The sequence below is a fragment of the Chiloscyllium plagiosum genome, unplaced genomic scaffold, assembly GCF_037043375.1.
Source record: "Chiloscyllium plagiosum isolate Xiang-an unplaced genomic scaffold, Cpla_swu_hap1 HiC_scaffold_23, whole genome shotgun sequence".
Taxonomy (NCBI): domain Eukaryota; kingdom Metazoa; phylum Chordata; class Chondrichthyes; order Orectolobiformes; family Hemiscylliidae; genus Chiloscyllium; species Chiloscyllium plagiosum.
Genome location: NW_028270161.1, coordinates 28,078,875 through 28,096,049, shown reverse-complemented (window position 1 = coordinate 28,096,049; position 17,175 = coordinate 28,078,875). Strand labels below are relative to the sequence as shown.

Sequence of the window (17,175 nt, the reverse complement as noted above, 5' to 3'; positions counted from 1 at the left end):
AGACGATAAGTGAAGGGTGGCTGTTCAAAGTAGTAGAAAATAGGGTTCACAAAAACTAGTGCTGGGAATGTCATTGTTCACAATTAACATAACTAACAGTTACTTTGAATCAAACAAAATTTCTTAATTTACAGGCATCACCAAAGTAAGGATGGACAACACTTAGGGAACTACAAAAATTGCGCAAAGACGTTAATGAAGTTGCCAATTTTATGTCCATTCTGCCAATAAAATTGTATGTAGACTAATAAAATATATTTTGGATAGATAAAATAACTCTCATGTCACTTAGAAAATGAAAATCCAGATGGGTAGAGGAACAGTAGATTTGAGAATACAAATGCACAAAGGAAGAGAAGCAGGATGTTACATCATCAAAAAATGGCATCAAAATAGGAACCAACATTATCCCGCCCACTTCCAAGTTTGACAACAAACAGAGCTTCCCCTTGCAGCAGCTGTGCAAATTATTCAAATAAGTAATGAAGTTTTACTTTAACACTGCAATCTGGTTTGAACAGCCAGCAAATAGATTCTCCAAGCTGTCTGTATCTCATGAGGGTGCATGAGTTCAGAACACAGCAAAGAGTTCAATGAAATTGACATGCTTAAAAACTGAATTTGTTAAACTTATGTTTGGCCGCAGTGGAAGCCTTGTGTTTATAAGGTTACTTCTGATAGACTAAAATCACTTCATGAAATGTCAATTTTGACTCTTTGGAGTAACTTTTCAAATGTTTTGAAGTATGCGCTCATTCGTACTAACTCCTTTGCTATCGACCTTCATTGCAGTATAATAAGAACCTGTGCAGCTGTGGTCTGAACCACGAAGGAACAAGGGAACACAAAAAAACCTTCTAAACAAAATGCCTTTTTATGAAGCAGAGAGAATAGAAATAGAGAGCTAGTTCTAAGGTGGTGACAGCCCAACTGTTTGTCCTAAAGCTGAGGAGTAGCTATCTGGGCCTGTTTAAGTACTGGTGTCTTGGGAGGCTTAGGCTTTCATGAGAGATTGTTGCTGACATCTGCAACCTCCCAAAACAATATTTCCTTTACAGTGGACCTGATGGATGTGTACTTCCAATAAGCATTGAGGAGGATGTCCACCTCCCATCCCCATCCCTGTGTATCCTCTACCTGAAAGTTGTGCACACTTTCTCTGTAAAGAGAGAAAACAGGAATGTGAATGTTAGAAATTATGTATAGAAGAGGGAATAAAAACAAAAGTCCTAGGTGATTGAGTTGACAGCTCAGGTGAGGGTGAATGTGAGTGGTCGTTGTTCAGAGGAGATACGAGGAGGTGCATGGCAAAAAGAGCAACTGGAGATGCAAAGTGGAATTATGTAAAACAGAATGGTATGGGGCTTAGAACTTAAATATGCAATTCACCCACCTTGCCTGCCTTCCTGATGTCCTTGATCTACTTGGTGCAGTTATACTCAGGATGGAGGGATCAGATTTCCAATTATCTCTTCCAAGCACTCTTGCTTGAGTTAAGAGGCTGCCATCTCCCACCCGTCCTTGAGAATCATCACCTCACTTCAGCCCCCTCATCCTATAGGAGCACCACGAAGTAAGTATGAGAAAACAAGAGAGCAACTTTTCCAAGTCTTCTTTCCATTTGTGTAAATGCTGTGATTCCTGTGGCCAATGTCTAGATCAACCATTCTGATCCATGCTGGTGTACTCCCTTTGCTGTTCCTGCCTCCTGGTCTGGAAACGCTGAAGCAGGATGTTAAAGCTATGGAGCATTTAACCAGTGGCAAAACTCTTTGCATATTCCAAAGCATTATTGTTCAGCTAATGTTCCCAGTTGAAATGTTGGGAATGTAATGTAGAAATAATATCCTTTCCTTCACTCAGTGATGGTCTGTTCATACTGCTAATGATTGTCCATGCAATTGCAAAAAAGTAGTTTTTTTTTCCCCATTAATGACCAGTTTTATTTTGCCCCATGAACCCTCTTATATTCCCACAAGTTTAGCCCAAGAATAACAAAAAAAGTGTTGCAACACCAAAGTTAGCTTCAACTTGAGCATAGAACTAACTAAATACAGAATTAATAGTTATCCAAATAACTTTTTTTTAGCAAACAGTCTTCAATCTATTCACCCATTGACCATTACAGAAGACTTGTTTTTGTGTCGCACTTTTCATGACCCTGGGTCATCCAAAAGTGTTTTACAACTAATGAAGTAGTTTTTAAAATGTGGTCACTGCTGCAACATAAGAATTGTGGCAGCCAGTTTGTGTGCAGCATACTCCTTCAAACAGCAATGTGAAGAGGACCAGATAAGCTGATTGATTTCTGTGTGTGTGCCATGTTTTGAGGCAAAGTACTGGCCAGGACAGTGTTTTGCTGTTCTTCAGAATAATGTTTGAGGATTATCCATTGCCCGTTTTAGAAAACTGGCAGGACCTTTATTGAGCATCTTATCTAAAAGATGGCAGCTGTGTAACATTTCCCTGGATTTCGCTGGATATCAACCTGGTATTGTGTGCTCAAGTCTCAAAACATAACAAAGAGAGGGGCAAAGAGAGGGGCAGAAAGGGGGTCAGTCGCTCCCTCTTTTCCTTCTCTCTGCCCCTTGTCCCTCTCACAAGCCTCGCCCCACTGTCTGCTCCTTCACCCTCTGCTTCTTCCCTCTCTGCTCCTCAAGCTCTCCCCCCCAACCTTCTGATCCTCACCTCCTGCCCTTCCAACCCTCTGCCCCTCACCTCCTGCCCTTCCAACCCTCTGCCTCGCTCTAACCTCCCTTGCCTGTGTTTCATCATCACTCTGCGTCTCTCTCTCTGCCCCCTCCCCCCTCTCTGCCTACCTCGTGCATGCTTGCCCCGTCCGTGTCCTGTGCGCGCTCGCCCTGTCCGTGTCCCCTGCATGCAGTGCCCTCTCCATGTCCCCCGCACATGTGCGCACCCTCTCTCCATTTCCGTCGCACTCTCTCCGTGTCCATGTGTGATCAGATGGTTCTGTAGGCAGGCACTGAGGAAGGAGATGACCCTATAATCACACCCTCTCAAGCAACTGTCTCTGCTCCCACCTCCAGGTCCTAGCTCCCATCCCTGCTGTGTGCTCATCATTCGCTGAGACCTCTCCCTCACTGAGGACAAACGTTTAGTTCTCAGCAAAGGCCTCACCTTTATCATTATACGCTTCCAAATTAATGAGTTTGACGCACACTGCAACCTTATAAGTTTCTTCTGCTGCCTCTGCCTCCAGGCCCAGTTTTTCAACCAGGACACCTGTCCACCCACCAAGGACCCCTTCTCCTGCCTGCAACACATCCCATCCACCTGGACACCCCGTACCAGCCTATCACCCACCCTTGACCTCTTCATTTCAAACTGTCACCGTACATCAACCGCGTTAATCTGTCCACCCCTTCACCACTCCAACCTCCCATTCTCACAACTCGCAGCCCTTCACTCCCTCTGCTCCAACCCCAACCTCACCATCAAACTCTCAGACAAGGGGAGGGGAGAGGCGGAGTTGTAGTATGGCACACTGACCTCAACACCACTGAAGCCAGGCGCCAACTCGCAGACACTTCCTCTTACTGCCCCCTTGATCATGACACTATGTCCCATCACCAAACCATCGTCTCCAGACCATCCACAACAACATCACCTCTGGGGATCTCCCACCCACATCCTCCAACCTCATTGTCCGTGAAACCCGCATTGCCTGATTCTACCTCCTACTGAAGGTTCACAAACCTGACTTCCTCGGTCAACCCATTGTCTCAACCTGCACCTGTCCCACTGAACTCATCTCTTCCTACCGTCACACCATCCTGTCCCCCTTAGTCCAGGAACTCCCCAGCTATGTTCGTGACACCGCTCATGCCTTTCACCTCCTCCAAGATTTCCATTTCCCTGGCCCCCAACGCCAGTCCCTGTACCCATCGATCCGCCATGATGAACGTCTCCAATCCCTCCATTTTTTCCTCTCCCACCGTTCCAACCAGAACCTTTCCACCGACACTCTCATCCGCCTGGCTGAACTGGTCCTCGTCCTCTACAACTTCTCTTTCCAATCCTCCCAATTTCTCCAAACCAAAGGCACCATGGGCACCCACATGGGACCCAGCTATGCCTGCCTGTTTGTCGGATATGTGGAACAATCCATCTTCCGCAGTTACACCGGTACCACCTCCCACCTTTTCCTCTGCTACATCAATGACTGTATCGGCACCGCCTCATGCTCCCACGAGAAGGTTGAACAGTTCATCAATTTTACCAACAACTTCCACCCCGATCTCCAATTCACCTGGACCATCCCGGACACCTCCCTCCCCTTCCTGGACCTCTACATCACCGTCTCCGGCGACCGACTAACCACAGACATCTACTACAAGCCTACCAACTCCCACAGCTACCTAGACTACACCTCCTTCCACCTTACCTCCTGTAAAAACACCAATCCTTTATTCCCAGTTCCTCTGCCTCCCCTGCATCTGTTCCCAGGATAACCAATTCCACCTCAGAAAATCCCAGATGGCCTCCTCCTTCCATGATCGCAACTTCCCTTCCCACATGGTTGACGATGCCCTCCAGTTTATCTCCTTCACTTTACGCACCACTGACCTTGAGCCCCACTCCTCCCAGCGCAACAAAGACAGAACTCCCCTGATCCTCCCCTTCCACCCCACCAACCTCCACATACATCGCATCATTCTCCACTACTTAGGCCACCTCCAGATGGACCCCATCACCAAAGATATATTTCCTCCCAATCCTATCAGCGTTCCAGAGAGAACATTCCCTCTGCGACTCCCTCGTCACGCGGCCCATCTGCCCACACCACTCCCCTCACTTCCATCCAAGGCCCCAAGGGATCCTTCCACATCCATCAGAAATTTACCTGTATGTCTACCAATGTCATCTACTGCATCCGTTGCACCCGATGTGGTCTCCTCCAAATTCAGGAGACAGAACGCCTTCTTACGGATCATTTCAGAGAACGTCTGTGGGACACCTGCAGCCACCAACCTACCGCCCTGTGGCTGAACACTTCAGCACCCCCTCCCACTCTGTCAAGGACATGCAGGTTCTGGACGTCCTCCACCAAAATGTTACCACCCGACACCTGGAGGATGAATGCCTCATTCCACCTTGGCACCCTGCAACCACACGGGATAAATGTAGATTTCAGCAGCTTCCTCATTTCCTCCTCCTCCACCACCAATCCCCCACCCACACCACCACCCACACATTATCCCAGTCCCAAGCCTCCAACTTGGCACTGCCGCCTGGACCTGTCCATCATTCTCCTCTCTGATCTATCACCTTCTGCCTCACCTTCATCCACCTATCGCTTTCTCAGCTACCTTTCCCCCAACTCTACCCCCCTCCCATTTATTTCTTAGCCCCAGCTCACAAGCCTCATTCCTGATGAAGGGCTTATGCCCAAAACATCGATTCTCCTGCTCCTCGGATGCTGCCTGACCTGCTGTGTATTCTGAGTGGTCTGGCCCTAATTCTGTCAGTTCTACAATCTCTAACCACTGGACATGATTTAACTTTATCTTGAAGATTTCAAAAAAATCACTCCTTAACTTTCTAAATCCTAGAGCAAACAGGCCCAATTTGTATAATCTCTCTTCATATCATAGCCCCTGAAGTCCATGGCTCATTCTTGTAAGCCTACATTCTACCCCCTCCAAGGCCCATATATGCTTCCTAAGGTATGGTGACCAGATCTGCTCATTGTACTCCATGTGGGGGCTAATGAGGATTTTTGTCTAGCTGCAGTGTAACTTCTGCATTCTTATGCTCTAGTCTTCTAGCTATAACAAACATGAAAGCACTGTGGGGCACAAGTGCATTAGACATACTTGCTAATCAACCTGTTGAGAGATGTATGACACAGCAGGTGACACTTTGAATTCAGATTTCCTGGTCGAGACATGGGGCACTGCCATTGCATTACAGTAGCCTTGGGAAAATGCATTATGTTCCTATCCTGCCATTGCATAAATACATGGATATTATGATATTGATAGAACGAAGACCCAAATAAAGCGTGCTGTTACTTATGAGAGGAATAGTTGTCTTTCTCGTGAATAACATTTGCACCTAATCAAACCTTTTGTGTTTTCTTCAGATTGTAGAAATTGAAAAACTGCAAGGAACAAGCATGAATATTTCCACCACTGATGGCACACTGAAAACAAAGTATATTTATGCTGAATCTTCAAATCTATCCTCTTCTAATGGCAATATTGAACTTGGAAACATTCATGGTAAGCATTTTGTATATTAAGCCCTGATGTTGTTACCAGCAGCCAAGACTGAAGTAGCTTTGTAGTATACAATTTCATAGATGGAAATGAACAAATAATTATTTTGGTCTTTAATAAATAAAAGTTGGAAACTGCAGTTTCCAAGAAGAGGCCAAAATGGGGACTTCCCTAAATCATAAACTTAATTAGCAGGCTGCTGTGTCTTTTAAGATAAAGCATATGCGTCCCAGCTGTGGAACAATGGTTCTGTTTTGGAATTATTAACAATTACCAATTAACTGTGATCTATGAAATTAGATCAGAGGTTGGTATCCTGTTACCATGTCACTTTTTTTTTATTTACATGTGGAGAGTCCTTTTCACTGATTCAGCTCCCTCCAAGCCAGCCCTCAAAGTGAACAGAATGTATGACACTTCTGTTCTTAGCTGCCAGCCAGGGCTCCCTGATTGGGGCTGTTAATCTGGTCCAATCAGGGCACTTGTATTCCGATGGCTACCTGTTTTGCTATAATTGCTCCAATCTGAAGTATGAATTTCATCGTGCAATAGGATACAAAATTCATATCCATAATGTGAGTTCTATCAAACCCAATGTTTTTTTTATGATTAGAATTCATATGGTCATATAAACTGTACAGCCAAAATTTGATCATTGTTGCTGTTTGGCCAATTTGTTTGAAATACTTAAGAAACTATTCATTTCATGCCAGTTATGAATAAAATTGCCTGCGATATTAAGCTGTGCTGTGGGGAGAAAGATTACCCTTCTGTTTTAATAATTTATTTAAATCTTCATGTAGGAAGTGCAGCTCAGAAGGGATTCTGTTAAGTGAAAAACATTAAATTAGAATTTTTAGAAGATGTGACTTCAGTGTTGCAAGGAAGTCATTGACCACATCAGGAGGGACAATGTAGTATGCTGTGATAGCTCACAACTCTCTTCTTAGTACCTTTTAAATTCCTTAATTCTTGCTGTTTTTCCTTTGGGTACCCTTCATGTTGCAGTTTACACATTGGGTAGCACTGGTACAAAAGCATAGCTGCCTCAGACAGCTGGCACCTATCTCTTCTATTGAACAGCTCCTGCACAGACTGTGTCTTCCTAACTATGGATAGCACTATCCCAAGTCAGGAGATAGATTTGATGTCAGCAGTGTCATTTATCACAGTATGCTCTGCTTCTGTAGAAGCAGGTTACACATAATTTGCTTTAGAACCTTAGTGAAATAGTATCAGGAACTTGTGTACTTTTGGTCCCCTTGTAAAATTAAAGAATAAGGCTATGATTGCGAGAGTGGAGTTGAAGTGCACCAGACTAATTCCTTAGGTTGCATGACTGTTCTATAAAGACATAGTTGAAAGTTAGGAGTGAAAAGTGATCTGAAAAATTCTTAAAAGGATAGACTGTGCAGATGTGGAAAGGATGATTCCCATATCTGATGATGGGGATGTGACGGTCAAAGGTCAAGAGTCTAGAACTAGAAGACAGTCTCAGAAAAAGGGGCAAGCCATTTTGAGATTAGGAGGAACTTCTTCATTCAGAGGATAGTGAATCTTTTGGAGTTACCTGCTCTAGGAATTTCAGTTATCAAGTATGTTCCAACACCAAGATTGATAGATTTCTAGTTACTAATTATACCAAGGATAATGGGGATATCACCAGAAAAGCTTTGTGGTCATTGATCAGCCATCATATAGAATGGTGAAGAAGATCATAGGGGCTGAATGGCCCACTCCTCCTAGTTTTTCCTCAAAGGATACAAATGCTCCTAAGCGATGGGTGAACAGTAACCTTACATCATCTGAGCCCATAGGAGAAATAGTCATAAGAGATGTACAGCTAAGAAAGAGCCCCTTCGGTCCAACTCGTCCATGCTGACCAGATATCCAAACCTAATCTAGTCCCATTTGCCAGCACTTGGCCCATATCTCTCTAAACCCATCCTATTCATATACACATCCTGATGCCTTTTAAATATTGTAATTATACCAGCCTCCACCATTTTCTCTGGCAGCTCATTCCATACACGCACCACTCTCTGCGTAAAAAAGATTCCCCTTTGGTCCCTTTTAAACTTTTCCCCTCTCACCCTAAAACTATGCCCTCTAATTCTGGACTCTCCTACCCAGGAAAAAGACGTTGTCCACTTACCCTATCAATGCTCTTGATTTTATAAACCTCCAAAAGGTCACGGGCTGAAACTTTATTGCTGGAACAGCACAGCAGGTCAGGCAGCATCCAGGGAACAGGAGATTCGACGTTTCGGGCACAGGCCCTTCTTCAGGAATGAGCAGAGAGTGTTCAGCAGGAGAAGATAAAAGATAGGGAGGAGGGACTTGGAGGAGGGGCGTTGGAAATGTGATAGGTGGAAAGAGGTCAAGGTGAGGGTGATAGGTCGGAGTAGGATGGAGGCGGAGAGGTCAAGAAGAAGACTGCAGGTCAGGAAGGCGGTGCCGGGCTGGAGGGATTCGGCTGAGACAAGGTGGGGGGAGGGGGGATGAAGAAACTGGTGAAGTCCAAGTTCATCCCCTGTGGTTGGAGGGTTCCCAGTCGGAAGATAAGACGCTCCTCCTCCGACCGTCGCGTTGTTGTGGTTTGGCGGTGGATGAGTCCAATGACCTGCATATCCTCGGTGGAGTGGGAGGGGAAGTTGAAATGCTGTGCTACAGGGTGGTTGGGTTGGTTCGTCCGGGTGGCCCAGAGGTGCTCTCTGAATCGCTCCGCAAGTACGCGGCCTGTCTCCCCAATATAGAGGAGGCCACACCGGCTGCAGCGGATGCAGTAGATGATGTGGGTGGAGGTGCAGGTGAATCTGTGGCGGATATGGAAGTTTCCTTTGGGGCCTTGGAGAGAAGTGAGGGGGGAGGTGTGGGCGCAAGTGTTGCCCCTCCTGCGGTTGCAAGGGAAGGTGCCGGGAGTGGAGGTTGGGTCGGTGGGGGGTGTGGATCTGACAAGGGAGTCGCGGAGGGAGTGGTCTCTACGGAAAGCTGATAGGGGAGGGGAGGGGAATATATCCTTGGTGCTGGGGTCTGTTTGGAGGTGGCGGAAGTGACGGCGGATGATGCGCTGTACATGGAGATTGGTGGGGTGGTAGGTGAGGACCAGTGGGGTTCTGTCCTGGTGGCGGTTGGAGGGGTGGGGCTCAAGGGCGGAGGAGCGGGAAGTGGAGGAGATGCGGTGGAGGGCACCGTCGACCACGTCAGGGGGGAAATTGCGGTCCTTGAAGAAGGAGGCCATCTGTGTTGTACGTGTTTTGAACTGGTCCTCCTGGGAGCAGATGCGGCGGAGACGAAGGAATTGGGAGAATGGGATGGTGTTTTTACAGGGGGCAGGATGGGAGGAGGTGTAGTCCAGGTAGCTGTGGGAGTCGGTTGGTTTGTAGTAGATGTCCGTGTTGATTCGGTCGCCTGAGATAGAAACAGAAAGGTCTAGGAAGGGGAGGGAGGAGTCCGAGACTGTCCAGGTGAATTTGAGGTCGGGGTGGAAGGTGTTAGTGTAGTGGATGAACTGTTCAACCTCCTCGTGGGAGCACGAGGTAGCGCCGATACAGTCATCTATGTAGCGAAGGAAAAGATGGGGGGTGGGGCCAGTGTAGTTGCGGAAGATGGATTGTTCCACATACCCTACGAAGAGGCAGGCATAGCTGGGGCCCATGCGGGTGCCCATAGCTACTCCTTTTGTTTGGAGAAAGTGGGAGGATTGGAAAGAAAAGTTGTTCAGGGTGAGGACCAGTTCGGTCAGTCGAAGGAGGGTGTCGGTGGAAGGGTACTGGGTGGTACGGCGGGAAAGGAAGAAGCGGAGTGCTTTGAGTCCTTCGTGATGGGGGATGGAGGTGTACAGGGACTGGATGTCCATGGTGAAGATGAGGCGTTGGGGACCGGAGAAGCGGAAATCCTGGAGGAGTTGGAGGGCGTGGGTGGTGTCACGAACGTAGGTGGGGAGTTCTTGGACTAATGGGGACAGGACCGTGTCGAGGTATGCCGAGATGAGTTCGGTTGGGCAGGAGCAGGCTGAGACGATGGGTCGTCCGGGGCAGTCAGGTTTGTGGATTTTGGGCAGGAGGTAGAAACGGGCGGTGCGGGGTTGTGGGACTATGAGGTTGGAGGCGGTGGATGGGAGGTCCCCTGAGGTGATGAGGTTATGGATGGTCTGGGAGATGATGGTTTGGTGGTGGGGGGTGGGGTCATGGTCAAGGGGACGGTAGGAGGAGGTATCTGCGAGCTGGCGTTTGGCCTCAGCGGTGTAAAGGTCAGTGCGCCAAACTACTACTGCGCCTCCCTTGTCAGCTGGTTTGATGGTGAGGTTGGGGTTGGAACGGAGGGAGTGGACAGCTCGCAGATACCTCCTCCTACCGTCCCCTTGACCATGACCCCACCCCCCACCACCAAACCATCATCTCCCAGACCATCCATAACCTCATCACCTCAGGGGACCTCCCATCCACCGCCTCCAACCTCATAGTCCCACAACCCCGCACCGCCCGTTTCTACCTCCTGCCCAAAATCCACAAACCTGACTGCCCCGGATGACCCATCGTCTCAGCCTGCTCCTGCCCAACCGAACTCATCTCGGCATACCTCGACACGGTCCTGTCCCCATTAGTCCAAGAACTCCCCACCTACGTTCGTGACACCACCCACGCCCTCCACCTCCTCCAGGATTTCCGCTTCCCCGGTCCCCAACGCCTCATCTTCACCATGGACATCCAGTCCCTGTACACCTCCATCCCCCATCACGAAGGACTCAAAGCACTCCGCTTCTTCCTTTCCCGCCGTACCACCCAGTACCCTTCCACCGACACCCTCCTTCGACTGACCGAACTGGTCCTCACCCTGAACAACTTTTCTTTCCAATCCTCCCACTTTCTCCAAACAAAAGGAGTAGCCATGGGCACCCGCATGGGCCCCAGCTATGCCTGCCTCTTCGTAGGGTATGTGGAACAATCCATCTTCCGCAACTACACTGGCCCCACCCCCCATCTTTTCCTTCGCTACATAGATGACTGTATCGGCGCTACCTCGTGCTCCCACGAGGAGGTTGAACAGTTCATCCACTACACTAACACCTTCCACCCCGACCTCAAATTCACCTGGACAGTCTCGGACTCCTCCCTCCCCTTCCTAGACCTTTCTGTTTCTATCTCAGGCGACCGAATCAACACTGACATCTACTACAAACCAACCGACTCCCACAGCTACCTGGACTACACCTCCTCCCATCCTGCCCCCTGTAAAAACGCCATCCCATTCTCCCAATTCCTTCGTCTCCGCCGCATCTGCTCCCAGGAGGACCAGTTCAAAACACGTACAACACAGGTGGCCTCCTTCTTCAAGGACCGCAATTTCCCCCCCGACGTGGTCGACGGTGCCCTCCACCGCATCTCCTCCACTTCCCGCTCCTCCGCCCTTGAGCCCCGCCACTCCAACTGCCACCAGGACAGAACCCCACTGGTCCTCACCTACTACCCCACCAATCTCCATGTACAGCGCATCATCCGCCGTCACTTCCGCCACCTCCAAACAGACCCCAGCACCAAGGATATATTTCCCTCCCCTCCCCTCCCCTATCAGCTTTCCGTAGAGACCACTCCCTCCGCGACTCCCTTGTCAGATCCACACCCCCCACCGACCCAACCTCCACTCCCGGCACCTTCCCTTGCAACCGCAGGAGGGGCAACACTTGCGCCCACACCTCCCCCCTCACTTCTCTCCAAGGCCCCAAAGGAAACTTCCATATCCGCCACAGATTCACCTGCACCTCCACCCACATCATCTACTGCATCCGCTGCAGCCGGTGTGGCCTCCTCTATATTGGGGAGACAGGCCGCCTACTTGCGGAGCGATTCAGAGAGCACCTCTGGGCCACCCGGACGAACCAACCCAACCACCCTGTAGCACAGCATTTCAACTCCCCCTCCCACTCCACCGAGGATATGCAGGTCATTGGACTCATCCACCGCCAAACCACAACAACGCGACGGTCGGAGGAGGAGCGTCTTATCTTCCGACTGGGAACCCTCCAACCACAGGGGATGAACTTGGACTTCACCAGTTTCTTCATCCCCCCTCCCCCCACCTTGTCTCAGCCGAATCCCTCCAGCCCGGCACCGCCTTCCTGACCTGCAGTCGTCTTCTTGACCTCTCCGCCTCCATCCTACTCCGACCTATCACCCTCACCTTGACCTCTTTCCACCTATCACATTTCCAACGCCCCTCCTCCAAGTCCCTCCTCCCTACCTTTTATCTTCTCCTGCTGAACACTCTCTGCTCATTCCTGAAGAAGGGCCTGTGCCCGAAACGTCGAATCTCCTGTTCCCTGGATGCTGCCTGACCTGCTGTGCTGTTCCAGCAATCCATAAGGTCACCCCTCAGCCTCCAATGCTCCAGGGAAAACAGCCCCAGCCTATTCAGCCTCTCCCTATAGCTCAAACCCTCCAACCCCGGCAACATCCTTGTAAATCTTTTCTGAACCCTTTCAAGTTTCACAACGTTCTTCCAATAGGAAGGAGACCAAAATTGCATGCAATATTCCAAAGTCAGCCTGACCAATGTCCTGTACAGCCGCAACATGCCCTCCCAACTTCTGTATTCAATGGAGTATATATCAATGAAGGAAAGCATACCAAATGCCGCCTTCACTATCCTATCTACCTGTGACTCCACGGTCTCTTTGTTCAGCAACACTCCCCAGGACCTTACCATTAAGTGTATAAGTCCTGCTCTGATTTGCCTTTATAAAATACCGCACCTCTCATTTATCTAAATTAAACTCCATCTACCACTCCTCAGCCCTTTGACCCACTAGGTTATGTTAACTATTTAGTTCTTCTTTACTTGCTATCTTTTTTCATAATCATAATTGCACATAATCACTGATGCACAGTTTCCTTATTTCTGGATGTCAGCTTTTTAAAATAATATATTTATCAATACATTAGAACTACCTTCTCATCACATTTTTCATCCCTTATAGTTCTACGTGTGTCAAAAACTAACTGTACTTGAGATTTCTTGGAATTCATTAGTGAAAGTTTTATTGCTGCCAAAAATTTATTTTTTAATTAATCATTTATTGGATATGGACATTCCTGGCAAAATGAGCATTTATTGCCCTTCTGTAATTGCCATTTAAGAAGGTGGTGGTGAACTGCCACCTTGAACCATTGCTTTTATTTTTGGTGTAGATATGACCACAGTGCTTTGGGCAGATTTCCCAAATTTTAACTCCGTAGCAATAAAAGAATGGTGACTATTGTTCCAAGTCAGAATGGTTTGTAACTTGGAGAAGAACTTGCAGGTGATGGTATTCCTGTTACCTGCTACCCTTGTTTTTCTAGGTGGTTATTACACTGTGCAAACAACACCATTTCTGATCTTATGATGGAAGGAAGATTATTGATGAACCTCTTTTTTTTTTTGCAATGGTTGATCCTAGGATACCACCCTAAGTAACTTGTAGTGATGTTCTGTGCCTAAGATGATTGGCTGATGACAAGCCAGTTTATTTTGTATTAGCAGTCGGGTTTATCCCAATTTCCCATTTATTGAAGTTGCTTTATGCTGCCTTTGATGTCAAGGGCACTCACTGTCTGTTTGCCTCTAGAATTCAGCACTTTTGTCCATGTTTAGACCAAAACTGTGTCTGGTCAGGAGCTGAATCCTGGTATAACCAGAGTTATAGCATTTTCTAAAATGTTTTTGCTGAGAATTGAGTGGTGTGGGAGTTATTGTCAGATTGGATTTGTCTTTTTTTTTATGAGGAGGACATACCTGGGGAGGTTTTCCAGATAGCCAGTTAGATATTTGTATTATAGCTATACTCTATCAACTTGGCTAGGGATATAACTATTTCTGGAATACAAATCTTCAGTGTGATGAATAATCTATGATGTTATCAGGGCCCGTGGTTCCAGTGAGTTCAGTCTTAATACCTGTTTTTAAGCATTATCACAGATGCTGTAAAATTGAGAAGAAATATATTCCAGTGTGTGTGTCAGATGTTTTTTTTTCCACCACATGGCTATGACCATGGGTGAACAAGAATGTAATCAGTTTGGAAAAATGCAGTTTGACCACTACTGTTAGGAAATCACTAGAGACTAGAATTACATATTGAATCGTTTATGCAGTAAATCAAAGCAAGCTGTAATAGGAAATGTGGTTCTTTGTTCTTTGCTAATTTAAACATAATGGGGTAAATTTGAACAGCCCCTCGATCACAATGGATTAATAATCTGAATCTGTTCAAGGTGATGCAGGAAAACCTATTGCTGCTTCCTAATTGTAATGATTGTGGCATATATCTCTGCTGAATGTATTGCTGAGTGTCAGCAGGCTTCAGCAGGATTCTAGCCATGAGAATTCTGATTGTCCCTCTTTAACGGACTATGAGGACTGGCATGCTTGAGCAATGGCAGTCTAGAGTTTTATTCCTGGGAACTGGAGTCAAATGATACATTCCCATTCCAGTCATAAATGGTAGGTTACCTCCTTTACTTCCTCTGCTTTCTTTCCCTTGAAACCAGTGGGCTTTTGGTTAACTCGTTAACTGTACCTGTGGTAGGTAATGAGAACCAGTAATGTGCCTGTTTGGACACGCTGTAACACACCTCCAGGGCAGATAAGATTGGAACCTTGAGTTTTGGGCTCAAAGTGTTTAAATGTACACAATGAATTCACAGACTTTAGTGACTGAGCCTTACTGACACCTCTCCATAGCCACCTGTTAGCAGCCAGAGTGATGCAAGTTATTACAGGAATTGGCCAAATTCAGATAAAAACAGCCGCCTTCAATTTGTCCCCACAAATCAAAGCTTCACCGATGCAAATGTTCATACCTCTGTTATAGTTGCTACAATTGACACTGTTATTGTAAAGGTGAAACCCATTAGCAGGTGGCCAGTGGTCAACCACAAACAGACAGACAGAATGTGGAGAATTTAACAAGTTAACAAAAATGAGATGCTCACTCATTTTTGAGTGAGTACTGCAGGGCCCTCCAAAGCAGTTGAGGTTTGATGCTTCAACACCCCACGTTGTCTACTCGGTGATGATATTTGAGATTCTCAGCATTTCATTTTACAAAAACCCTGCTATATATTGTTGGATTGTGAAGGAGAGTCAATAGCCAATTGTCTAGCAGACAACCCTTCTCACCTGATAGTCACCCTCTGATTTGACGTGCTGGCTTAAAGATTATTAGAGCAGATTACTGGTGCGCGATAAATGCATCATATGTTTGTCAGGATATGTGTTGAGTGGTAACATTCGTAGTTCCAGTTTATTTTACTAGTGGGCATTCAAGAGCAGAAAGAAGAAGAGGAAACAAAAGGAAGCATATTCAGAATGCGAGTGTTTATTTGATATTGGTTTCAATGATTAAAACCTCACGCTGTGACTATTCCAGATGGACTGAGGAATGGCAGATGGAGTTTAATTTAGAAAAATGTGAGGTGTTGCATTTTGGTCAGGAAAATCAAGGCAGGACTTAATATACTTAATGATAGGTTCCTGGGGAATATTACTGACCAAAGAGACCTTGGGGGTACAGGTGCATAGTTCCTTGAAAGTGGAGTTGCAAGTAGACAGGGTGGTGAATTTGGTACACTTGCCTTTATTGATCAGTGCATTAAATATAAGAGTTGGGGCATCATACTGCTATTTTAGCAAAGTCAGGTGCATGCAGAGAAGGTAATGAAGCCTTCTTTCCTAACACTAGAGCCTCCAATTACTTCCCTGTGTCAAATGATGATAAACTGTGAAATGTACCAGTCTCAGCAATTGACGGGCGCAGTCAGCTTCAGTTATTGACCAGTGCCATCTTGCCCTGCATTGAGGCTGTAGGTCTGGTTCCAAGGTGTGGAGAGTTCTGTGAGTTACCTCCTTTGTGGTGTTCAAGCAAATTTACCGACATGCATTAGGTAGAGGTAGTAGAAATGCTTCTGGAACACTCTGGGTGGGTGTTGTACTTCTGTCTTACTCTGCAATAAATTGTCTTTGCAGTCTCTGCACTATTCCCCTCTCATTGCAACCCAAAGAGATCAATCCTATGACCACAACAACTGGGAGCAAATAATGTGCTGAAAGCCCTTGCAACAAGAAGTGGCATCTTCCACACATGCATCACCATGCTCTCCAAAACTTATCAAATTTCATCAAGTTCTACAAACACCCAACACTGTTGCAAACTTGCAGCAGAGCCAGTAGAAAGCAATCTGGGACTAACTTGAACATTAGTGCTTCTTCTAAGTGGTGGAAGGTCCTTCATGCTGCTTAGCAACTGTTCAACTGTGCATGTTAAAGGAATGCTTTACCATTCCACTTCATCAGGTCGAAAGTAGCATGTATCACATCAGCATTAGCCACTGACATCATGATCACTGTACCCTTTCCGTGCCTATATATGCTCATCTGTGTTAACCAAGTTCCTGATAGATACTGCACAAGAAGTGAACAGAAACAGAACAGAAACAACTTTGCTACTAAACTAGCAAATGTAATGCCAAAGCTATTGGCACTAGGGAGATGAATTTGCCACCTAATTCTGTGAAAAAGGTGTCGAAATTAAGTTCCTGAAGAGCACTTGAACTGAAGAGATGCTTTTTAAAAAAATTGGCAGTGCAGCAAAATAATTGGGATAGTGGCTAACATGTTAGGCTGAGTTTTTCTTTGTGAAATAGACAGAAACTATAGTTCTACCTGTCAGTTTGCCAAGAAACAACCAATTAGTTCTCAGTTGGCAATTGTCACAAAAACCCACCTGGCTCTCCAGTGACCTTTAAGGAAGGAAATCTGCCATCTTTACCTAGTCTGGTCTACATTTGACCCCAAACCCTCAGCAGTGTTGTTGACTCTCACCTTCCCTCTGATATGATCTAGCAAGCCACTCAGTTGTGTCAATCGCTACAAAGTCTCAACAAAACAATGAAAC

The 17,175-nt window shown here is 46.6% G+C and overlaps 1 protein-coding gene across 3 annotated transcripts in view; it reads left to right on the top strand.

Moving 5' to 3' along the window:
- The window catches only part of fam185a (family with sequence similarity 185 member A), a 93,027-nt gene that overhangs the window by 16,200 nt on the left and 59,652 nt on the right, over nucleotides 1–17,175 (top strand). For all 3 annotated transcript variants that reach the window (XM_043713826.2, XM_043713830.2, XM_087999508.1), the window contains exon 4: nucleotides 6,107–6,245. In XM_043713826.2, the coding sequence (XP_043569761.1) occupies nucleotides 6,107–6,245 (139 nt within the window). The remainder of the gene's footprint in view (nucleotides 1–6,106; nucleotides 6,246–17,175) is intronic.